At 38.4% G+C, this 24,938-nt stretch overlaps 1 protein-coding gene across 2 annotated transcripts in view; it reads left to right on the top strand.

Moving 5' to 3' along the window:
- Nucleotides 1-23,029, top strand: part of PHAF1 (phagosome assembly factor 1) — a 36,517-nt gene extending 13,488 nt beyond the window's left edge. The window contains exons 4-17 of one of the 2 annotated variants that reach the window (XR_008236591.1): nt 547-590; nt 878-957; nt 5,556-5,650; nt 8,416-8,513; nt 10,234-10,346; nt 12,433-12,566; nt 13,191-13,274; nt 13,970-14,052; nt 14,839-14,882; nt 16,901-16,944; nt 18,887-18,945; nt 20,494-20,566; nt 21,026-21,490; nt 22,821-23,029. Coding sequence is in view for 1 of the 2 variants with exons in the window: in XM_052796423.1 (XP_052652383.1) it covers nt 547-590; nt 878-957; nt 5,556-5,650; nt 8,416-8,513; nt 10,234-10,346; nt 12,433-12,566; nt 13,191-13,274; nt 13,970-14,052; nt 14,839-14,882; nt 16,901-16,944; nt 18,887-18,945; nt 20,494-20,566; nt 21,026-21,115 (1,041 nt within the window). In the remaining variant the exon portion in view is untranslated. Of the gene's footprint in view, nt 1-546; nt 591-877; nt 958-5,555; nt 5,651-8,415; nt 8,514-10,233; nt 10,347-12,432; nt 12,567-13,190; nt 13,275-13,969; nt 14,053-14,838; nt 14,883-16,900; nt 16,945-18,886; nt 18,946-20,493; nt 20,567-21,025 lie in introns of both variants that reach the window. The other variant, XM_052796423.1, reaches the window with a different exon arrangement.
- The last annotated feature ends 1,909 nt before the right edge of the window (nt 23,030-24,938 follow it).

Raw genomic sequence — 24,938 nt, 5'->3', positions numbered from 1 at the left:
TTTTTATGTAGTATTGAAATGGAATACTACTACTTAGTCTTGCTGTGTTCATCTTTTACTTTAGAAGGAGTTGGAAAGTTAGAACAGTGCAGTCAGTGCTAGGACTTAACTACCCTGCACAGGCATTCTTCAGGGTAATAAAAGCAACCCAAGGAATGGCCTACTGTTTGACATTCATTAGAGGATTCCCTAATTAGCTAACCTTTGCTATTACTTTCCTTTGAACTTGCTGAGGAGTAATCTTTGCAGAAATCAAGGTGCTGATGTATTAGTGAAAAGATTACTTTCCGCAGGTCGGTGCTGATTTACACAGGATCTAGAGGTACTGTACTGAACCCATCGTTGTTCTTCAGGATTTGTTTCAGATGCGCAGCTGCCGAGTCAAGTTTTTGGAGTTTCATCTCTGTCAATGTGATTTATCCTAGCAGAGTTCTGTTAAGGAGGAGAGTGAGCAGCACTAGCTAGTCTTGCCTTTTGACAAGAATTTGCCTCTGTAATGATTTGCAAATGTGTGAAGTATGGTAATGTTTGTTTCCTGTGTTTCAGGTGATTGAAGTTTATGACTTGACTAAGGTGAAGTTAAAATATTGGTAAGTGATTTAAGACCTCCCATGATTGATTAGAGTGACTGCCTTATTTTTTTTTTTAATCCTGAATTAATTTTTTTGCTCGTTCCTGTTAAAAAACCAAAATAACTGTCAAAAAAGAATGTAGATAATTATCCTTTCTTGAACATAGCACTTGGTGAAATTACCGGTTTACTCTTTCCTTCAGTCTTGAAGACTTCTTCCAATTTAAATGTGGTATTGCTATTAGTAAATGTTTGTAGCATCCGTTCAATATTCTTAAGACAGATTCATTTTGTTTTCTTTTTCAGTGGTGTCCATTTTAACTCTCAGGCAATTGCTCCAACTATAGAACAAATTGATCAGTCATTTGGAGCAACACATCCAGGAGGTAAGTCTGTCTGAGAAGCACACCTAGATTGACAGACTTCTTTCCAGGAAGTCTTCCTTGTATGTCTGCCTAGAGAAATGTGTAGACACTTCTATTGTCAAATGATCTGAAATTGTGTTCCAGAATGGTTGTATTCTTATTGCTGGGATATCATGTAAAATGTACTGTAAGTTCAGTTGTGACTTTAAGTGAAATAGTGAGGCAGAGAGTCATTGGTACAGAATGGTGTGTTCAGAGATCATTAATGATCTGTTTTGAACTGCCAGTACCAGAAAATTGTGAGCTTTGTTGTTGATGCTGTTGTTTTTGCACATTCTTATGCATGGTCAGCTCTCAAATGTCCTTAGGGATTAAGTATACGATGAACGTACAGTCATTTGAGCCGATCTCTGTGCAGAGTCAGCCAGGACTGTTTGCTAAGGCTCCGTGCTCTGAGAACGTGGTTATACCCCTGCTAGGGCAGGATCAAGTCTGAGCCTGTGTATAACTGGCTTGCATCTCCCTGCGCCTCCTTCCTGTTACTGGGAGCACTGGGGAGGTGTGAAGCCAGCCGATGTGCAGCACGACCAGAACCAGGACAAGTTTGTTTAACCTGGCTGAACCCACTCTGACTCTTGCACAGCTACTTGGCTGTTCACCACCTCTGTAGCTGGAAGAAGACTATCTTTAAGCTCCTTGTTCACATATGAAAATGGAGAGTGTATTTCAGGGGTTTGGTAAGTGATGAATATAAGCTAGTGGTGAAACTTTGAAGAGGATATTTAAAATTAAACTGCTCAGGAACCTTCAAGAAATGGAGCCACAAACTGGCATAACAGGAAAGATGATTAACTCCATATAGGCAAGATACCCTTTTTAGAGCATGATTTTCTGTTTTTAGCTTAACCCAGTCCGTTTGCAGTAGTCAGGCTGATCCCAAATAGGCTAGCATTTTTTGTGATTGATGGCGATTGCATATCCAGTCTTTGTCCGTGTTTTCTGCAGACAATCTCTTGCACATTACGGAACAGGATTTATTAACTGTGGAGGGTCATGTGGCTAAGGTAACATCATTGCTTAAAAGCCTGCTGTAGTAGATGAATATCAGATTGAGATAAATGAATCTTGGAGGATTTCTAGCCACAATACTCCAAGGACCAGAACTGGCCTTTTTAAATTTCACTTTGGTCACAATCTTAATGTTTCCTCTTAGGGCAGAAACTCTGAGATCTATAGTTAGATCTATTATGGAAATAGTATGTACGAGAGACTATGTAGAATTTAGGAAGGGTGAAAGTGGTTCCATATCCTTGACAGTGTATAATATTTACTTGTTCTGTGATAGTGGTTTATTTGTAAATATTTAGAGGTGAAGTGCTTGCAAAATTGTGATATTATGAACCATAAAAATATATACTGAGCTGTAAGCATTGCTTATGATAGAAATAGCATGTTTTATTACTGCATAAAATTGTATGCAAGCACTTAAAAACATAGTTTGGCACCACATGTCCTCATGCTGAATTTGCCAGATCTTGTGCGCCTGTCATATTCAATTAAGAAAACTTGCGCACTTGCTTCAGCTGATGATAGCTTTTCATAACATCTTTTCATCCAGTGACATGTAGATATGAAAATGTATTTATTAAAATATTGGCCTCTTACCATTTCATTAGTGCATTTGCTTGTTCAGTTTCCTCACTGGAAATTTGGTATCTTCCATTAGTAGCCTACTTAGCAGAAGTAAATGCTCTTTATTAAGCTGCCTGTCATAAACAGTTTGAACTGTATCATGCAGTGCAAGTTTTTGATCATAACTTTTTTTCTTTGTATTTTCTGAAACAAAAAAGGCAAAAAACCAGAATAGTTTTCAGCATGTGGGAGGGATGATGACGGTGTTTTCATGTCCCACAAAAATTTGAGGTGGGGTGGGGAGAGAAAGGTGGGAAAAGAAACCTTCCTCTTAATGTGACCAAAGTACCAAATGCCAGCTTTCATGAATGAAAGTATGACATAACTATCCCTTTTCTTCTCTGTACCACTACTCCTCCAAAATCCCAATGCAAACCCTTTAAGTGTAAGAGTATTTTGTTGTTTATTTGTGTTAACCACCTCTAGAATTTCAAACAAAATGTTGTCTTTCACTTAAAACCAAGGTGGTTGCAGCAGAACTTTCCGGCAACAGGATACAATGATAGTTTCAAAACATATTTCAAAAGCTTAGCAATGGTTTTGTGTTGAAACCGACCTTCAGTGAGCAGTTTTGGTTATGCCAAATCAGTGGCTTTAAAAAAGAAGAGTTGTCAGGAAAATTGTGACCATCTTAATTAGTTTTTGGCTAATGTTAGTTTGAAACATGGTATTATCTTTGTCATGGGGCTGATTGAAATATGACCACTTTGGAGGTCAATAGCTTCATCCAAGCCAAGATTGTATCCCACATTTCCATGATTCTCTGACCTGACCTCCTGTTGGGGAGCGCTTGCTCTTGCCAGTGGTTCTGTTGAAATCACATCCTGTTCCGAGTCCTTGTGGATGTGGCTGTTTGCCGAAGTGCCATTCAGCATGGATAAGGGCTGGGGAATTGAACTGAAGTCATAAGATAGAAGGAAAAAAACCATCCTTCCCTCCTGCCACAGTGACCTTGCAAGGATTGGGGGGGGTCCTGTCTTCTAGCTCTGCAACTCTCGGAGACTTCAGAGGTTGCCCAGTCTCCCCTGAGGTGCCAGAAGGGTCTTGTGCTTGATACCAGGAAGACTCGGCTTTTGGATCTGCCTCTGCTTTTATCAGGACTGTGTCTGTTGTGCTGGCTTGCTGGTGTCAGTGGCTTTGTCCTGTCCTGCTCTACAGAAATGTTTTCCAGCTGGTCACACTCCGCTGCTTTCCTGGAAGGCAGACTCTCTCCCCTTCCTTCACCCAAAGTGCAGCAGCAAAGAAGCAGTCTTTTTGCTTCTATCAGCAATTCTGAATGAAAGTATTCTGCAGGGTACCTGTGTAGTAAATAAATTTAAAAAAATAATAATACAGAAAAGTCTTACCTTGTTCAGTCACGTGGCTGTGACATATGGTCTTGAGGGATACATGAGAGAACTTCATAAGGATAAAAACATTCCTTGCCCTTTAAGCCTAAACATCAACAAACATTGCAGGGGATGGGAACTGATGTGATTTATATAATCAGATATCACGCTTGGCATGACTAGGGGAAAAACACTTCTCCAGCTGGCTCTGGGCTTTGGAAAAGATGCATCATAATTTATCACATGAGAGAGATTTGTGTAATTTTCCTGCAGATCAAAACATTTCCCTCTCCCCACACGTTTTCCTTTGAGCGACAAGCAGGGAAAATACTCTTAACCAGCACATTCTGCAGAAAAGGCAAATGATGACTTTTGAAAGCTTAATGCTTATTGCTCAACTATTATTTTTCTGTCCTGGGTGGTCTGGCATTGTCCAGATACCTTGTGACATGTCTCTCAAGTTGAACGTTTGAAAGGCACTTTGGGGGGGATATTTATATGCATTTTCTCTCTATGCTATGTCATCTTAAATATAAAATTGTAAGAAAAAAGGGGAATATTGAACCAGTTTCCCTTGGTAAAGTGGAAGAAAGCAGCTTCTCTTGTTAGAGTGTTTCCTTATTGTTTTTTGCCTCTGCTGTTTTCAAACTGTTTTGCAAATGAACCAATTTCTGTGTGGTACAAGAACACTGCATTCCCCCCAGTGGCTACCAGGCACAGGTTGAAGTTTAGTAGCATCAATCCCCAAACTGTTCCCAAGCTCCCAGTCTCCTGGGATTGTTTTTAAGCTTTCCACAGTCTCACAAAACAGTATGTCTGGTTAGAGTAAGTACTGCGGTGACTTTTATTGCTGTTTATAGTTGATGCTGTGCAATTTATTGCAATAAATCAGCACATCTCGTGACGTGATGACAGCTGGGAGTCTGTGTGTGTTCTAATGTATTGCTGCTTTTTGTAAAAGCTGACCAATCGGCTGGTGTTTCTGGTGATACTATTTTTAATGATCATCATAAATGGCCTAGGACCTGCATGTCTGAAGCATTTTCTTGTTGTGCCATATTACTTGGGAATGCAGGTATCTGAACTGGGGCGTGCAAGCGAGAGCTCCTCTTGGGAAGAGAGGTGGAAGTGGCAGGGAGGTACCTGTGAGCTCCCACTCGGGAACATGCTTCCTGGTGGTGTGAAATATGGAATTTATCAGTGTTCTGGGGCACATCTGTCTAAAAGACTTTCTGGTTTATATTGTACAGGTGTTTCACATAACAATGAACAGAATTGTTTTGTACTAATAGTGGCTGTTTAAACTACTTCAGGGATATTAAGGTATAATTGATTGTGTCATATTGTATAATTGTATCATTAGGGGTAGGTTAGTGCCTACAGGCTTGCATAGGCAACTCTAATGAATCTAAGGTTTCTCTTGTTGGTATGTTTCTACTGCAACAAATTATAAGCAAAACTATTATTGTCTAGTGTAATTGTGTTCCACATCTTGAGATGTAGTAAATTCATTGAGGTGATGAAAGTGCTGTTAGGTCTGAACTGGAGAATTCTTAGTTTATTTTGGTAACTCTGTTTTTACTTTCTTTTCCCTTTTAGTGTATAATTCAGCTGAGCAACTCTTTCACCTCAATTTCAGAGGACTGTCGTTTTCTTTTCAGTTAGACTCCTGGACTGAAACTCCGAAGTACGAGGTCAGCAATCATTCTTAGTTAATGGATAGACTTTTTGCTGCTATGGTACTTGTAAAATATCACCTACAGCGTCTCGCCTGCAAACAAAAGAAACCAGTAATTTGGAAGGAATTTAGCTCCAGAGCTGTGCTCTTATTCATGCTATGATATCATGTCAAAGTTAAAAATTTTCTTCCTTTTAGCAGAAGGCATATGCTGAGAGGTTTTGCTTGCATCATGAACTGGGACTAGCAATTCTGTTGTTGAAAGGAGTCTTCTAAAAATACGAGCAGTGTCTATGCAAATACGTGAATATTAAGCAATCTACTGGAAGGCTGTTCTTTTATCAGATTTTTTGAATCTCATCAAAGTGATTATGCAACTAAACTAGGAGAGAGTTCATAAAATACATTTTCATCTTAAGTGTCCTTCATCTTAAGTGTCCTTCAGTATGAGTGCTTTTAGAAAGCCAAATGAATGACCTTAATTTGTAATGCCTGTTTGCATATTCACCAAATGTTCCGATGGGTTACTGAATAATTGAACATACTATTGCGCTCTCTGAAATCTTTGGAAATCACTGTCTATAGTGGAAACAAGATCAGGTCTTCTGTGATTTCCACTTATACTAACAAAACTGTACATGTAACCTGTTTTCTGTGAGGATGGAAACGCCCTCAGTTGTATTATCTAGGCTCATCAGTTAAAAAGAATGCATGCTGTATGGTAAATAAGGAGCATATAAGAGCCAAAGCGAAGGGGAAGAAAACAACCAACATGATTACACATGTTTTTATGTCACAGCCTAGTACTTTAGTAGTTGTGTTTTGACATGTGAGAGAACAGGGGGTAACCTTAGGGGAAGTTATTATTTATCAGTAGTGAAGGTCAGTTGGGTTTCAGAAATACTGGAAGGTAAATAGAAACATAATAAGCCAAACAGAAAGAATGTCCCGACAAAGACTAGGTGCTTTTCATGCAAGAGTTCCCAGGGTATTTATGAATGAAATGGCTGAGCTGCTAAGAAAGTCAATTGTTACACCGAAGATTTGAAAAGATCATAGAATATCTCAAGTTGGAAGGGACCCACAAGGATCACCAAGTCCAACTCCCTACTCCTTGAGGACTACCTAAAACTAGAAGATACTAAAATAAAACTGCTAGAATCAATTCTAGCCATTGCATCTGTGTGTCTTGTTTTGGTACCTGGTTCAGTTAACTAAGAAAACAATTAGGGATAGTTACAGAATGCTTGGTGCAAATATGCTTTGAGAGGGACATAGTGTGGTTCTTGGGGATGATACAGTTCTTCATAGCTGCCAGAACAGTGGCGAAAATAATTTTGCGTTCTCAAAGTCTTTCATCCAGTTGTTCAAATGAGGTTAGTAAAATGCTGTTTGCACAGAGTGAAAGGTGAAATTCTCCCCAGGATTTTAAACAGGTAGAAGTAGGATAGTTTAGAAAACAGAGTAGTATGAAACAGTCCACAGGGAAGATGACTATTTGTGCAGCCTTTTGGGGAGGAATGTTAGGAAAGACTGAAGAGTGCAATGAAATCTGAAGATGTCAAAATCTTTCAAGTTCAGAGGGGATCATATAGGAATGCTAAATTAGTTAGCAAAGTGGTGTAATCTCTGCTTATGGAAATGAAAAAACTCTGAAGAAAAGTTTGGCTCTTTTATATAGCTGGTGACAAACTGCAGGTGAGGAGAACATGAAAACCTACTTGCACTGTTTCTGTTAAGAAATGAGGCATATGTGGCCCAGGCGCTTCCATGGCTCTGGAGGAGATTTCTCAGTTGCTAAGGCATAAGTATGTTTAAAAGTAATCTAAATTCTGACTACTTTATAAAGCTGTGTTTTGAGGTATTCATGTTCTGGGCAAATTCAGAAAGAGGATTGAAATCAGGGCATCTCTAGTTTTGCGAAGTAGTGGAGGTTCCCTTCTAAATACCTACAGCAGTGAAAGTCATTGCTCTGGGTTAATTTTGTTTTTTTTTCTTTTCCCTAAGAGTAACTTTTTGTGTTTACCTTACGTGATGTCCTGCTAAAGTAGACCAGGATAATAGTTTGCATATTGTGCATCTTGTTTTTGTTGACTGCTTGTGACAAAGTTAGTTTCTTTTCTGTCCAGTGCCAGCAAAGTATGTTGGCAGTCTTCAAGAAGGTCCTGTCATCTTCAGAGTTGAAAGAAATAGGCTCTTAACCTCACTAGAAGAATGAAGCTGACTTCCTTAGCACGCTTTCTATTTGATGAGAACACTCAAAATCCCTATCAAAACAATATGTGTAAGAATGTGGTGATAAGGAGAGCGGAAAATCTATTTAATGAATGAGTCTGTTCATCAGATAAAGGCATTTTACAAACCAGCAAAAATGTTAAAAGGCTGAAATTAATGCAGTGGGTGAGAAAAAAGAAATTCTACCTTTAAGATAGCCGATCTCTTAAATGCAGCGTATCAGTACGAATACTTTACATTGCTAGTGCCAGTGATCAGACCAAGAAAATGTGAATTCTCGGTACATACCATGGCTAATTGTCAGACTAGTGCCATCTTTTGGTGGAGAAACATAGTGAGCATTTCAACCCAGCTTTGGAATCCAGGAGTGGCATAACGTAAAAAACCACCATCTAGAAGGGTGTTTTATTGTAGTTTTTACCCCTTGTCTTTGGCTAGAGACTTATCCAAATTGGTAAGCATATACTATATTTCTAATGTAACTTATAACTTTGGCCTGAAGTGTCTACTGTGTCACGTAACAAGAATGATGTTGTATATCCACAGCCTAACTTTGCCCATGGTCTAGCCTCTCTGCAAATTCCACATGGTGCGACTGTGAAACGTATGTACATCTACAATGGAAACAGTCTGCAGGATACGAAGTATGTACAGCTAGTCGTGCTGTTTTGATAATTTAGAATAATTTTTCTTCTGCATTTATTTAGGGTTTTGTGAATGCTAAATATAATAATATACTTTTTTTAGTTCAGTTTGAATCTTTTATGAATTTGGTAGTATGCAGAATGCCTTTAGATACCAACCTCTTTCAATTTCCATAGGCATTGTCCTCAGACCATATAATCAAATGTTGGTTTGATTTATGTTGCTATAAAAACAGCTTGGCTCAGCTCTAGTAGGCTAATTCAATTGACCTGAAAAATGAATTAATTAAGTAAAGGAGGAAATGTAGTGAATCCAGTAAGAGATGCAGTTAGGCTATTCTTAATCTAGATTTTGTTTGCATGCTAATGACCTCTCTCTAGACAAATCAAATTTGGTGTAGGCAGTCAGTAATTTTGTAGTGTATTGGTAGTATGTGTGTCATGGCAGGGTCCTACCAAGGGTCTTAAACTCTCTCACTATACAAAAACAATAAAATATGTATTTTCAGGCTTAAGCCATATGCATAATCTACCATATATTCAATATATTTGTAGTTACCTGATTGAACTTACTATTCTGAGAAAACTAATCTTCATGCCTTAATACTAATGGAATAGTTATATTTTAATATGGTTAATGTTTTCTATGGTATTGTATTCTGTCTTCTTTTAAGCAGTAATTTATTGGACAACATCTGATATTTTGCTCTTTCTAAAAACATTGTTCCTGGGGTTCCTTACTCAAGGAAATACTGAAAGGACTTCTGTAAATTCTTCCTTTCAGCTTATAGCTACCTAAACTGATAAGGTGGTAGTTTTTGCAGAGTCAGTTGTGTTTTAATGCCAGGAGAAGATTTAACACATCCTTGGATTACTGCTCAGAAGGGAGGGAACCTTGTTTATGCAGACATTGTCTCCTAATTAGAAATAAGTGCACTTCAGAAAAATGTGTTGTCTGTGCCCATCTGTGACATGGTGGGGCTTTAGTGAAAGCACTAATTGTCGCATGGGGCTCTGTAATATGTGTGTGTGAGAGTTCAAAGCCTGTGTTTTAGCTCAAGTCATTCATGCAGAGGAGAAATACACATAAGAACAGTGAATTTTTACAGAGCATGTACAAACTAATACACAAAAAAGCAGCTATTCCATTGGAAATATCTTACTTGGGGCTGTTGTTATTTTCTCAAGTATTACTGTAATTGAATTAAAATAAGAACTTTCCCAGTAAAGAAGCACGATTGTTTGTGGTATACCTGCATAAGCTGATTTCATGTTCTGGGCTATGGAGTACCTTCCCAAGAGCAGTGAGAGCATCATGGAGAGGCTTTTCTGCTGCATTTGGGTGATATGCCTAAATCAAGGAGTAAGTATCTTTATAAACTCTACAACTTCCATTTTCCCCTGAGAGAAGTCTGAGATGACACCTCATAGGAGGTATCCAAAGGCTCGATACAGTTTCCATAATTCCTGGAGTCTTTGAAACTTGCTGTTTGTTTCATTAGTAGTAAAGGTCCTGCATTTGAGTGCTGCCTTGTTTCTCTTCCTTTTTCCCCAGACTTTCTGATCCTTGTGTTTAATATAACTTTCAGTCTTCAGTGTGAGTTAAATGCAGCTTTGTCAAAATTGACATGCTCTGTTCCAGTGAACTGGTACCAGCTTGTTAATGGAAAATTTGAAGATTGAGTGAATCCTATGCATGTTTTTGTGTGATTGGTTTCAGGGCTCCCTTGATGCCTCTCAGCTGTTTCCTTGGTAATGTGTATGCTGAGAACGTTGACGTTCTGAGAGATGGAACTGGACCCTCAGGTTTACGGCTTCGCCTACTCACTGCAGGTATTAGTGACACTCAGAACATTGAACTGGTTGCTTTCCTCCGGAAAAGAGGGGTAAACCTGTATCAATTAAGCATAGGTTATTTGTGATGCTTTTACAGGTGGTTTCAAAGTGTTCTCTATACCTTATTTTGAACTATTGGAAACAAAACCAAAAAAAACCCCTGTGAAGGTGAGTCTGCCTGCTGCTGCATTTCCCTGGCCCTGGAGAGATCACAGAGGACTGTAGCCCTGTTCTTGGTAGTTCTGAGACCTTAGAGACTGTTTGCAGAAGTGGGGTTTGTCTCCAGGTGTATATGTAGAATAAAACAGATGCAAGTACATCACTGAAAAAAAATCCCACAGGGAATCAAGAAACCTTTTATACATGTGCATTTTCTGAGATTCCAGTGAGCCATATGATGTTGATATTTTTTTGATTAATTCTGGAAGGCTTTTAAAAATGCCAGCAAGAGACCACATCAATGCTGCAGCCTTAGACTGCACTTTAAATTCAATTCATTTTCATTTGCTGTAGGAGACAGCAGTGAAAGTGACAGAGACTGATGAGTACCTTCTCCTTGAGTGTGCCTTCAGAGATGGAGGGGCGGTGCTTAGAAATTAAGGAAGGATATAATGACTGCAAAGGAGCCTTGTTCAGTCACCATAACTTGAGACTTGACAATGTTTTTAAGAAAAAATGCTGAGATGTTTTTAACAATTTTCATTAGCAGACTTGGCTTTTCACCTGTTCTGATTACTAACTGTATGTATATTGAGAAAACACTTGGAATACATTCGCAATATGCAAAAGTTAAAAAGGAGAAAATTTAAGATGAAGAATAAAATATGAATAAAAATGGAGAAGATGTTTTCAAGTTAATTTGCTTCTCTCTTTACAGAGGAAGATAATGAAGAGCTGCCTAGGACAGGGAACATATATCCTTGTGTACTAGGGAAGGAGTTAGCTATAACAACATAATAATATAAATGATTTTGAGAAATTGGACACTTCTAAGGTAGAGTGTCAAGTTTAGTTAAAAATATATATATGCAGCTTAAAGGAAATGTTGTCAATGAATAAAATAATTATTAAAATATCACTAATTGTCAAACTAAAACTTGCAGAGTGGCAATCTGGACATGTGCTGTTCTTGTCTTGCTAAAGTTTGCAGAAACTCCTTTGTGGAACATATTATACACCTGTTCTAGCTCAAGTTTCTCTGCAAGTGTATTAATTTGAAGTAACTCTTGCTTAAGTCTGCAAGTGTATTAATTTGAAGTAACTCTTGCTTAAGAAATCAAGGATGACTCAATTGGATTTTTCCGATTTATTTTATTGGGTAACTAGCTACATAAATAATGCATAGTGAGAAAAGCTAAGTGAGTATTTAGAGCACATCCTGTATTTTGCAGTAACTGCAAATGTTACGTGCATACGTATACATGCGTTCTTGTAAATGTAAGATGCTGCATTCCTGAAAGCAAATGGGGTCACAAACTGTAAGGTCTTTCAATTTCTTACCATCTGGTAATGTATGTCATTTGATGACAATTCATCTATGTAATGGCTATTCAGTAAGATCAGTTTTTAACATTGTTTGCATAGGGACATACTTGCTATTGATTTAATAAGCTATGGGAATCTTGAGTAAAGAATGTATGTTTTCTGATACAGTTAATATGGATGAGGAACTTCTTTATGGGCTTTACTTTTTAGCTGGAGATACGTCTCTGGCTGCTAAAGTAGAATATTTTAGGGATAGAAATAATTCCTGGTACTTACTGCTAATAACCAGCTGATGAAATTGAGACTGGCTAGGAAAACAAGTCATGTTCATGTGAATGGCAAGGAAATGAAGATAGAGTTGCTGAAGTTGGAGGTTAATAAGATGGGGATCTCTGCAACAGTCAGCACATACATCGCTTTGATAAGATATGTTTAAACTGTTGCAAAATAAATGGTTAAATTTAGTTTGGCACTGTTGTCTAAAGAATGCAGCTGTTTGGTTTGTGATAAATAGAGGAATGCTAAGCTTTTGGTGTTGATTTGCTGATGTATTCTCTGATCAGGAAGGATGAATTTTGAGTTGTTTTCCATTCCTCAGGTTGTGGCCCGGGTGTTTTAGCCGATGCCAAGATGCGGGTATTTGAGCGTTGTGTATACTTTGGTGATTCGTGCCAGGATGTGCTGAGCACCTTGGGGTCTCCGCACAAAGTCTTCTACAAGTCTGAAGATAAGGTGAGGGAATTCATTCAGGTGCAGGACTTTGTCTCTGTTCAGTGCTGTCTCAGTTTAATCACAGGGCCTGTGTTTTGCAAGGCCAGTGAAGTTAAACTGCCATGTAGCACAAATTATGAGTGCTTCACTTGACATATAATAGACCAGGATGAACCATTATATAATTTGGTTTTAAAAAGCTTTTTTAAGCTAAATTGATGCCAATCTGTTTAAATTAAAAAAAAAAAAATTAAATAAAATTGCATCATTTTAACTTGTTTAAAAGTTGATAAAAATAGGAGCACTTCTGAATCCAAAGGAGCCTTAGCAAGTGTGTACTGCCTATTTTTTAACTATATTTTACGTAAAATAACTTCAACACATACTTTGATCCTTTCCTAATGTTTTTACATAGCAGCATATGAGTAAACCTTTTACTTCAGATAACTAAAAACAGAAAAAAAATGGTGTGTCATTGTGCCACTGCAAGCAGCTGATGGTCCTGTCATGAAGCACAGTATCTTACATGTTTGAACAAGGGCTTCAAATGAGATTGTGACAATTTGTTTGAATGTAGTGATGATGTTAATGGCATTCATCTTTGTGAGCGTTATTAAATACATCTGAAAAATGTGTTTCTTGCAGATGAAAATCCATTCACCCTCGCCCCATAAGCAGGTCCCATCAAAGTGCAATGACTACTTTTTCAATTATTTCACACTTGGAGTGGTAAGTGGGAAGCTTCCATAAACAAATTCCTGTAAAGTTTTGATTTGGTTACACAGAAAACCTTTCAGAAGGCTAAAGGCTGTGGGAAATGAGACCCTGCAAAACTCTTGATTGCTGCCTTAGGAATCTCTGGGTATGAAAAACAACACTGACTTTTCTCTAGCACTTGTGAATTTAATCAGTAATGTTTTATCATCTCCACCAGTGGATGGAGGGCTCTTTGCGCTTTTGCATTCTCTTAGGTTTTCTCTGTCTGCCATGCCTGATGCATAGATTATACTAGTTCTTGTTTCTGAAATCCACGTTCCTGTCCCGCAGATCTGACATAGGTGTGCCATAACACCAATTGTGAAAGTTTGCTGAGCTGTGGGATGTAGTTCAACTTTCATGTCCCTCCTTACAGCTATTGTGCATTAGTCTACTGTGAATAATATGCAGGAAAAACAAGACCTCCTTTGAAAACTTTAGCAAGTGGAACTGCAGTTGTGATTGAGTGCTGGAGGAAATGTGTGTTTATTTGAATTTACAAATAGTCTTATTTTCAAATACTTCTTTTCATAGTTCCATTTGGTTCCAATGAGATAGATACATATCACTATATGCCTGTACTGTTGTAACTAATCTCAGGTTAGTTTGGGGAAAGCCACCTTCCACTACCCAAGTTGCTTCATGTCTGTCTGTTTTTTCTTCAACAGGATATTCTCTTTGATGCAAACACTCACAAGGTGAAGAAATTTGTCCTGCATACAAATTATCCTGGTCATTACAACTTTAACATGTGAGTGTGAAGAGGTGATCTCTTAAAGAGTATTTTAAAACACCTGAAAAGGAAATCTTATGTTCCCCTTATAGAATTCCAGTATTTTTTCCCAAGTGTCTTTGGTGTATCTGGTAATCTGTGGAGGTTTCAGCCACCATTATTAGCAAATTTTTTTTATTATTTTATTTTTACTTTTAAATGCCTTTATATCGTCAAGTATGCCTTAAAGCAGTAAATGAGGTAAGATAGTTCTAGCTATAATGTGCAAACTGTCTTGCTAGAGGCGAACTTCGTATTAGCAAGAGTGTCCATTTACTGGTAGGTAGGCTGGTGTTTTCTTCCTGACACTATTTCAGTTAGTGATTTAAAAAGAAAATTGTCTCATGCTTCTGAACATGTTTTCAATACTTTTAAAATGTAAACTCTTTAGAGGAGGAATATGAGTTAAAGAAGTGGTGAGTGGATGTCTGATTAAAGCAGTTAGTGTTAGTGACAGAGAACTCTATAGTACTGTTTCTAAGCTGAATATTTCTCCATCCACTCTGTGTAACAGCAGAGTAATTTGTGCTGAAGAATCTTTTGTGTCCTCTAGAAAATTGTGTTAGGACATTCCCAGGCTGCTGCCTTTTCTGATCTAGAAAATAGAAATGAGAACTCTTCTTAATCTGTTAGCATTGAGACTCTCATTTTCATTTTATTATTCATATGACTTTTCATTAAACTGGTTAAGAGCCCTAAGTTTGTGCTATGCAGTTGATGTTGGCTTTTCTGTTTTCTAATAGCTTTACGATTTGCACTTTCTAGTTACCATCGCTGTGAATTCAAGATTCCGCTAGTCATTAAGCGAGGTGAGTAGTTCATCTGTTGTCCTGCTTCAGCGGGCATGTACCACAAAATGCTCAAAGCAGAGGTGTGATCAGTTTTCATTTCTAAAGCATCCTTCATTATCAGAGGGTGCTAACAGTGAAAGTCATTGAGACAGAGGAGAAATTTGGGGGTTAGGTTTCTATTTAAGTGAAAAAGATACTTCAGGACATGTTAGCAGTTCTCTGATTTTACTTATGCTACCTTGTTTACTTACTTGGATCATACAAATATTTAGCTGCAACATCACTAATTTTCTGTAATGCTGCCACTCTGCTAAAATCAATTACCTTGTACCTGGAGGTTCAAAATCTGTAAGGCAGTGTTAGTCTGAGCTGGTCTGTCCAATCCACTGTTGAACTTTTTAACGCTGAGCTCGCTCTTGAAAGCTTTATCCATGGTATTTAATATAAACTGGTTTAGCTGGGAATGAGAACAAACATCTGGAATATGTTGGCTCTATGTGCTATAGACAAAGTATGTGTGTTGTGTTCACTTGAAAATCTCTACTTGAAAAAAAATGTGGAATCAGCACTACTGATTATATATAAGATACTAAGATGTGCCCAGCTCTGTGTAAGTCAGTCATCTCAACAAAGTATGGGGAACCTTGTTTGATTGAAGATCATAGGGATCAAGGTAGACTTCTTTAATATAAGAATTAACAGGTGTACTGGGAAAGTGTGTATTTTGATTATCCAGGTAATGGTGGCTGCTGGCTAGGTTTTGGCCAGGGATGCTTTCTTCATTCTGATTGGTTTTCACTGAAAGCACTTTCCTGTGTAAAGTGCAATTCTCCTGTGGCTGTCACAGCAGTTTGAGCACGTAGAGGAATAAAAAATCTGGAAAAAACAATGTCTGTATATGCTAGCTTATATGAAAGTTGATTTGTACTTCAGCCAAGAGAATAAGCATGGAAGTTCTCACTTTTTAAATTATTTTCCATGAGGTTATTGTGCAGTACTTCAAAGGCATTAATTTCTGATTTTTATTCACCTCAAGTAATACCACGAATCTCTTCTGAATGTGTCTTGGGATTTGGGGGGGTTTTTTGCTCACCTTTCTGGTCTCCGGCTTATGTTCAGGACATGTAACAAATTGTAAACAAATGTTATAAAATTTATGAAGAGCCCCTCTTCTTCCATCTGGTGGCAGTGTCTGATGCAGCTTTGTTAACTCCCTTCTGTAGTTCAATGTCAGACAATAAATTGACAGCCAGAGTTGAAGTTGCACAGGCACTGAACTCTTTCAACATGAAGAGAGCATGTTTATTTAGCAGGTGGAAAATACAGAGAAGCTTTCAATCAAATTGAAGACTATTTGCTATGTTTGACTTGTTTACTGTCTAGGTCCATTCCCAATGCTCCAGGAAGGTGCTTTCAGTATTCAGAAGTCCCCAAATGTATGTCTGAAACACTGCTTGAAACCACCAGCAAACAATTTCTTTCTAAGACTGTAAGCGTAAATGCAATGCTGTCCTCACCTGTAGCTTTTTTTATTATTTACTAGGTGGACTGCAATTCCCAAGCTCTCTGCTATATGTGTTTTTGAAAGAGTGGCATTTTAGCTGATTTCAAGCCTGCCAGCTCCTGAGTCTCAAGCTGTCAGTTTTAGCCAGCCTCCTTTTCAAGTGCAGTGGAGTGTTTGGACTTGAGGAGTGGCACATCACGTTATCTCAATGAGTGGCTGTGCTAGGCATGTTAACAGTGCAAAGATATGTTTCTTTTACTCTGGCATTCTTCTATGTAAGATTACAGCTTAAACATATATAGTGTTAGAACTTGGAACTTGCTGTAAATAGGCAGGTTTGTTTAATCACCTTAACTGGCATTTAGTCAATGTTGACAATTCTGGTTGCTAGTAAACACTGGTAAATTTGTATATGAATTGATCTAATGCTTGTATGTCTCCTGCTATCTGAACTAACCTCCCAAAATATAGGATTATATAGGATACTGTTCAAGTATAAGCTTATAAATGCTTTTCTATTTTTCTTTCATAGATAGTGCCGATTCACAGACAGAAACATGTACAACATATAGCAAGGTAAGTCTGTGCAGAACTGAATGTTTTCCTTCTTTTCTTAAACCATCTAAATGATCTATGCTGAATTTGTAATATGCTTTGAAGAAATAATAGCAGTTGTATCGTGTTGCTTTAAAATAGAAAAGTTGAAGGCCAAAAGTTAACATATGTTTTGTGGTTTAAACATTTTTGTTGTGTTGAGGATTGAAGGCATTCGTAATAGCACACTTCATGCTTATTGCATGCTTTGCGTTTAAAATAGTGTCATGGTTTAACCACAGCCAGCAACTAAGTACCGCACAGCCACTCACTTTCTCCCCACCCAGTGGGATGGGGAAGAGAATTGGAAAAAAAAAGGCAAAACTCGTGGGTTGAGATAAGAACAGTTTAATAAAACAGAAAGGAAGAAACTAATAATGATAATAACAATAATACAATGGCAATAATAATAATAATAATAAAAGAATTGGAATATACAAAACAAGTGACACACAATGCAATTGCTCACCACTCGCCAACCAATGCCCAGTTAGTTCCCGAGCAGCGATTCCCCCCCAGCCCAACTCCCCCCAGTTTATATACTGGGCATGATGTCATGTGGTATGGAATATTCCTTTGGCCACTTTGGGTCAGTTGCCCTGGCTGTGTCCCCTCCCAACTTCTTGTGCCCCTCCAGCCTTCTTGCTGGCTGGGCATGAGAAGCTGAAAAATCCTTGACTAAGTCTAAATGTTATTTAGCAGCAACTGAAAACATCAGTGTGTTATCAACATTCTTCTCATACCGAACAGAAACATAACACTGTACCAGCTACTAGGAAGAAAGTTAACTCTATCCCAGCTGAAGCCAGGACAGATAGCTGCAGGTAGAAATAGAACAGTAAAATAAGTGATGGGGGAAAGCAATAGCAGTGGTGGCTGAATGTTAGCTGGAAGAGATATTTCTAAACAAAATTTTCAGAGCTTTTCTACTTAATGTAGCTTTTGAAGACATGTGGTATTTGACCAAGAGGGTCCAGTGCCCTTCCACTTTCTTCTGATGGGTGCCAGTAATGGGACATTTCTCAGGCAGCAGCAGGCCATACAAAAATGTCACTGCCCGTGTGACACCTCCTGGTGACAGTGAACTCCTTGAAAACTGTATAGCCTTACCACCTAACTGAGATTTCCAACTGGGCAGTTGCTGATGCATGTTTGAGAGCTACATTAAGTTGAAAAAATTCTCAAAAATTGCATTCAGCAGTGGCTCTACAGTTAACATTCAGCCAGGGTCAGTGCTGCTCTCTTGACTCCTGGGGTGCCAAATAAAGGCTTTGCTTAGTGAATTTTTCTTCCCATACTGGGAAGAAAAAATTGGAGTCAGCAACCTGGAAGTTGCCATTCTTTGCTTTTTGATTTGAATTACTTACATCCTTCAGTGCTTTGACTTATTTCAGTCTTGTGCGTGAAACTGCAGTTTCTTATTAGGTCTGCTTAGCGCGATGAAAAGTGCTGGACATTCCCAATCATTAAATAGTGCGGCTTTCCTCTTCTTTTCCAAACTTGTCGCTTCAATCAAGGAAAGGCTTTTGAGAGAGGTAGCAGTGATGCTATTTTTCCCTCTGCAAAGTTATGTAAGAGGATATTTTGCTGAGGTTTCCTACAGCTGCTTTTTTCTCTGAAATGCTACAAGACTTTCCAGCTACACTTTACCCATAAGACCCATAGAATTTTTATATTAATAATTCTAATTCAAAGCTATTTTGAGACAAAAATGAGAATAAACCCTGAGAGAATTTTCTAGCTCTAGTAATGGATAGTTTCCATTACTGAATATGGCTCCAGTCACAAAATACTTTTGTAAATACAACCTCTATGTTATTTGGCAAATGAACATGTCACAAACAAAAATGTACATGAGACTCTTCCTAGGAAAAAAAGTTTTCCTGTGTCTCATTTTAACACAAAGTCTTTGATATATTTACAGTGGGACAGTATTCAGGACCTTCTGGGGCACCCTGTAGAGAAGCCAGTGGTACTTCACAGGTAAAGATCTCTCTTTATCTTGCTTGGCAGGGATTGAGCTGATGACAGAGGATGAGTTTAGGCAGAGGAAGGGTGTTTATTGCACTAGTTACTTTTGGGCTGTTAAAGTTTCAGACTTTTGGGCCACTAACAAGACTAGATAGTTGCTCTCAGAGGAAATAGACTGACATGCAGAATGAAAACATTTCCAAAATTCCTTGAACTGTAAAATCCAGAGAAGAGCTAAGCAGCATATACAGAAGTCTCTCTCTTTGTGTAATAAATAGTGTAGATTTTTTAAACTAGTCACATGCATTTCAGCAACTTGACATCATACAGTACAGTGCTTAGTATATGTGATAGCAGTCTGTTTGAAGAAGATTTGCTTTTATGAACATAGACAGTTGTTCTACAGTTCTTTCAGGCTGACCGAAGACAGAAGAGTCCTTACATTTGCTGTGTTTCTACAGGGATTGAGCTGGGTGTTGGGTTAAATAGGCATTATCTGTTTGCAGAGTTATCATTCTATGACATGAAACTATGATTTATCTCAGGACAAGTGTAAGTCACGAGTACTGTGAAAATACCGTAGCAATTTCAGATATACCAAACAAGGTATTTTCATCAGGCTTTCATATGATTTTGGGTTTGATTTTTTTCTCTTTTTTTTTTTATTCCCCCCCCAAATCATTGTGCCCTTTGTTCCGCTTTATTCCTGTTTTATGCCAATGAGATCGTTAGAGCAGAACCCATGTAAAGTAAAGCTGAGGTGAAATAGTGACTACATAGAGCCCTTCCGTTTTTCATCTGTGTTGTAGAGAGTAGTTCAACCAGAGTTTGCTTTACTGAGCACATCTCAAATGTCTCAGACATGCAATTTGAGAAACTGACCAGTTACAAGAAAGGCCAAAAGATAAATATTTTCTAGGGGGTTTTTTTTGGCTGTAATCTGAAATCCATTGCAGTCAGCAGGAGTCTGCCATTGTCATATATATGATCCAAAAATATCGGAAATAACTGAAGGACCAGTGATACATTAATCTTAAAAAATACTGTTTAATGAAATTTGGATTATTCTATTTCAGTATCTTACCGTGTAATTTTTTTTAACACAATAAAACAAGTGGCTTAATAGACAGCATATAGTAAATACATATGGTGGAGGCTGAGTCATAAAGTAGACTGAAGAGTGGGAAAGGATCTTGCACAAAAATAACTCGTAATAAATTACATGGTGCTTCTCTCTTCCTATGTATCTTTATTTTCAGAGTTCTTCCTGTTTGAGTTCAGTGAAAGAGAGTTTTCCTGTAGAGGTCGTTAGTAACTTTTTGGTTACTTTCTCCCTGAATATTAGCAATGGCTCTGTGACATTAAGCAGAGGTATCCTCTGGCTCACTTGGAATCTAGCAGTGATGTTGCATAATGTAGATTTACTTTCTTTTGATGAAAGCCATGATAAAGATGCCATAATTTACCTTATATTACTGAGTGGTTATTCTTCCCTGAGAAGTTCCTGATCCTCACACATCCTTTTTTGCTTTTGTTTTTTTTCCCCTCTTATCTGTTCAGGTCATCATCTCCGAACAACACTAACCCATTTGGGTCAACCTTTTGCTTTGGACTGCAACGAATGATCTTTGAGGTTAGGAGAAAAATGTTCATACTTGTCTGGGCAAGAGAAGATGAGGAGTTTGCTAGTATTACAACTGGCTTATTATTTCCCATTTCAAGAAAAGCCAGCACTTGGAAGTGGCTGTATTTTTAGAGCTTATTGGCAGAAATGGGCAACTTTCCAATCTCTTCTCTGAGGTTGTACATTTGCATGTTAAAGGCGGCACTTCCAGGTTTGTCACCCAGAACTCATACTAGCAGGAGATGTGTGCACTCAGCTCTGAGTAGTGGTGGAGCATGCCGGTGTTTAAATGTGTCATGGAAATCTAGAGACCATTTTTAGGAACTAGCCAAGAGCTTATTGCTTTCCTTTGTTGTTGGGATTTCTTTTTTCAGACAGATCAATTTCATATTTGCCATTTTCACTCTTCTGAGTTTGTTTGATGTATGATTCTTGTAATTTCCCTTTTTCCCTGCCATCCTTTTGCAGGTGATGCAGAATAATCACATAGCTTCCGTTACTCTGTATGGCCCAACACGGCCCAGCAGCCAGTTGAGAACATCGGACCTTCCCCAGTGAGCATCCCCTGCAAAGTCAGCTAATCTCAATGCTACAAAATTAGTACAGCGTGCCTTGATTTGCTGCCACTTATAATATGGAAAGCACGTTACGATTTTTTTTCTTTTTCAATAAGCCTTTCCACCCAGGAGCGGTGTGGAGGGAAAATTCTCTCAACCCTTCATCATGGGGCATGGAACTGTTGATGGAGGAAAGCAGCTTAGGTGCCTGTGCCGTCGTTTATTCTTCTCCGTTGCCCTCATCCTATGCAGCACAGACCTGAAGAGACTGTCCTCCCTTCTCAACTGGCAGAAGGGGGGAAATGGAAGAGGGGCACATAATGACTGCAAGAGTTAGAAGCACAAACTTTCTGAGCCTTGGAGCATCTGGAAGCAGGTATTGATTTTAGTCTGTTTGTGTTACTGTATTGATGTGGTGGTCACATTTTAAGAAAACGTGTGTGTATATATATATATAGATATAAACACATCGGTATTTCTGTGGCTTAGGACATTGTACCAAGTGTGACAAGGATGTATATATGTCCATGATTTCAGGCACCACATCTTTGTGTAACTTTAAACCAAGCAAGTAGCATGTGCATAATACTTGGTTGTAACATTTGCACTACATACACTTTAATTACTTGATAAACGTTTATCTTCACTGAGGAGCATCTGTGTACTGGGTGTGAGTGGGGTGTGATGGTTATTTAATGTACGCTGCGCATAAAGCTTATTTATACAGTGGATCAAATTTATCCACCTTCCTGCACTAATATGTACTTGATATGCTGAAACAATTTTTTTCTGCCGTGGCTGGTTTACTAATTTTTTTTTTCATATGCAGTTTCAAAAAGAAAAAAATCTGGAAGAGGTTATTTCTATGATTGAATTATGTTTTAGTGAAAAGATTTGATACAATTTTTCATACTAGTGAAAAATTTAACAAAGAAATAGCATTGCCTCATTTGCCCCTGTTCCAAAATCCTTTACTTCCTACTCTGTTTCCTTAGAGAAAGAAAAGCTGTATATAATGGTATCTCAGAAAGAAATTCCCGAGCTCTGCCATCACCAAGAAAACCTTTTCTGTAACTTTTTGATGTATGATTTTAATTTATGCCAAAGGTTTAGCCAAAGACATCCTTATTGTAGTTTCACCATTTCTGTACATATGTGCTAACTGCACACCCCACCCCAGCAGACAGGATATAGGCTTCTTTCTAGTTGGGAGATGCTGCTCGCAACATTTTATCCCAGGAGGATACTTTAGGTTTCTAGTTCTCTTACCGGTCTTACTTGGGGGAAATAGGTGGTCTGTCTTTGAAATATTGAACCCTTTTTAAAAATGGACAAGAGAAATGTATAATTTTATCCCATTTTTAATATTTTGGTGTAGCAACTTGTGATACATAGATGACGATTTTGTGAGTTTTACTATGTGTGTACAGATTTTGTAAATATGACATTTTTGTAATTTTAACTCCATGTACAGTGTAATCCTGTATAGTTTATCAATGAATGAGAGAGAGGAAATCGAATGTTAACTGAAGTTTTGGATCCTGGACCAGTAGCAGGGATAAATGTGGTGTGTGTGTGAGATGTTCTTTGCCATTTAGTCTTCCTGTATACTGTGACACTCTAAACTGTTTTGCTAAAACAAACAAAAAAGCCCCATGGAGAATCTAATGGATAAGGAAAAAGTTACTGTTTACCTTTATCCCTAGGTGTCACTCCTGTTGAATCCCTGTTCAATCTGTGCTGTCTCCTGTGATCATTGCTTGCTAAGAAAATTCTATGCCTCAACCTTCCTTTTGTTCCCTCTCTAATTTTAATTTCATTTTACATAGCCCTTCTGTAAATTAAATGGAATAATAATGAGCATGTACACTGAAAGAAAAATAAAGAGACTCTCAGTTACTGGTTTTGTGTTAAATACAGTTGCTGGGTGTTTTTGTAATAAAATCATGGATGTTCTTGCGCTTTTTTTCTTATGAATTAGTTCTTTTTATTTTACTGTCTTTCAGATGTTATATTTGAAGTACCTGACTAGTGTTCTTGCTTTACAGCTGATACAGTATGTTCTCCAAAGAAATAGTGCAAAAACTAACATAACTTGCAGTTTGTTTTGTAGTAGATACATGAAAGTGTATTATAAATTTTTGCCCTGAAGTGCAAAAGAAGGAAAGTCTTTAAACCATGGTAAATAACACTGTGGCTTCTGTATTACATTCAAAAATGCAATTGTTACACTCATGTCAGCCTTTGGGTGTCATTAAAATCAATCAAGCTTCAAAGAGTTTGAATATTGCACAACAGAATGGAAGAAATGTCTGCAGTAAAAGGAGCAAACGTGAATTCTCATACTGCTTTCTTGTGCCCTAAGGTACTTCAACAGAAAAGCATTGGAAGTCTGCTTACCCTGAAGTAGTTTAGAGGTTAATGCAGGGCATAAGGAATGGGAGTCCCGTTTCCATTTGCCTTTCTCCTGCACTGGCTGCATAATGCAGGGTAGAGCACTTACCTCTCCCTCCTTTAGCATCCTTCAGTTCTGGAATATAAAATGACCTTGCATAGTGCTTGGCTCAGTGTGCTCTTGGAGAATTTTATGATCTCTGAATTGAGATGGTGTGCATGCTTGTGCTTGTTACTAAAATATGACAGCAATCCTGCTAATAATTTTGGTTAATTTTGGTTAATCCTTTATTAGAAAAGGCTTCAGATTAGCTGCAGGAGGAGACAAATTCTTGATGGGGCAATTTGAGTAATGGCTATGCAGATACTACCACTATCCTGCTCTCAAGCATATTCGGTTGAAATTCTTCAGAAGTGTGAGGTCAGGACTGCTGCTATAGCATGCACCTCAAGACGTAGGACAGGATGTCAGCAGCTAACCAAAGGTATTTAACTTAGTGACTCCCATCTTCACTTGTAGTGCTCTGGTGAGTCAAAGCGACTAAAACAGTGTAGATAATGGAATGTGCTCTCTTAACAGCCCAGATACTTCTCAAGGTCAGTCCCTTCATCTTGAAAACTTCCTCTGTAACAGACAAAAATTAAAGGCAACTTTGCATTTTGGCTGCTGATGGTGAGCTGAGCGTAAAGCACTTTTGGAGGAGGCAGAGCTGAAGAAGGGCATGGGGAGATAATGTGGAGCAGGTCTTTTGGGTTTCCTCACCCTTCCTTTGTGATTGCAGCTGTTCATAGCTTGCTTCTCTGAGATGTTTTGATTTGTTTGCTGCTATTTGGACTAAGCCAAGCCAAGCTCTTCCTGTGCTGATGCATTAGGGGAGCTGGTGTGGAGCCTTAAGGACTTGCTTGCATGAAAACCTTAGGACTTGGGGGGGGGGCAGCGAGGGCAGTTTTGAATCACCAGAATGAAGAGAGGAAGGAATAGGGAATAGAGGCACTCTGGGGAAGAAGGTGAGGATGGCAGTGTGGCAGGAAGGAGGGGCTGGGACAAGGCTCTTCATTTGAACCAAGTGCTGTTCCTTGCAGAGGGTTGCTCAGGGTGCAGCAGTGTGCCGGCTCAAACTCTGCCAGGCCAGCTAGGCAGGGTGCATCACCTTCCCCTCCCAAAGGAACCGAGGGATTTGGGCTGTGTCAGATCCCGTCTCAGTAGGTGCCCTTGTCAGAGTTATGTACGGTTTGGTACAGATCATGCATGTTGCCAACGTGCACGTTGGTGGTCCATCGTTTTGGTTTCATACAATAAAACTGATATAATGTTACGTACAATTGCATTTTTAATAAAACACATTCTGTATAGGATCCCATTTTGGTGTGTGCCTCTCTCCTTTGTGTAGAAATTAGGAGTTTGTGTGGGTGTCTGCTTAACTTCAATA

This window comes from Harpia harpyja, chromosome 9 (assembly GCF_026419915.1).
Source record: "Harpia harpyja isolate bHarHar1 chromosome 9, bHarHar1 primary haplotype, whole genome shotgun sequence".
NCBI classification, from domain to species: Eukaryota; Metazoa; Chordata; class Aves; order Accipitriformes; family Accipitridae; genus Harpia; species Harpia harpyja.
The sequence above is the reverse complement of the archived record's forward strand: the minus strand, read 5'-3'. Positions and strand labels throughout refer to the sequence as shown.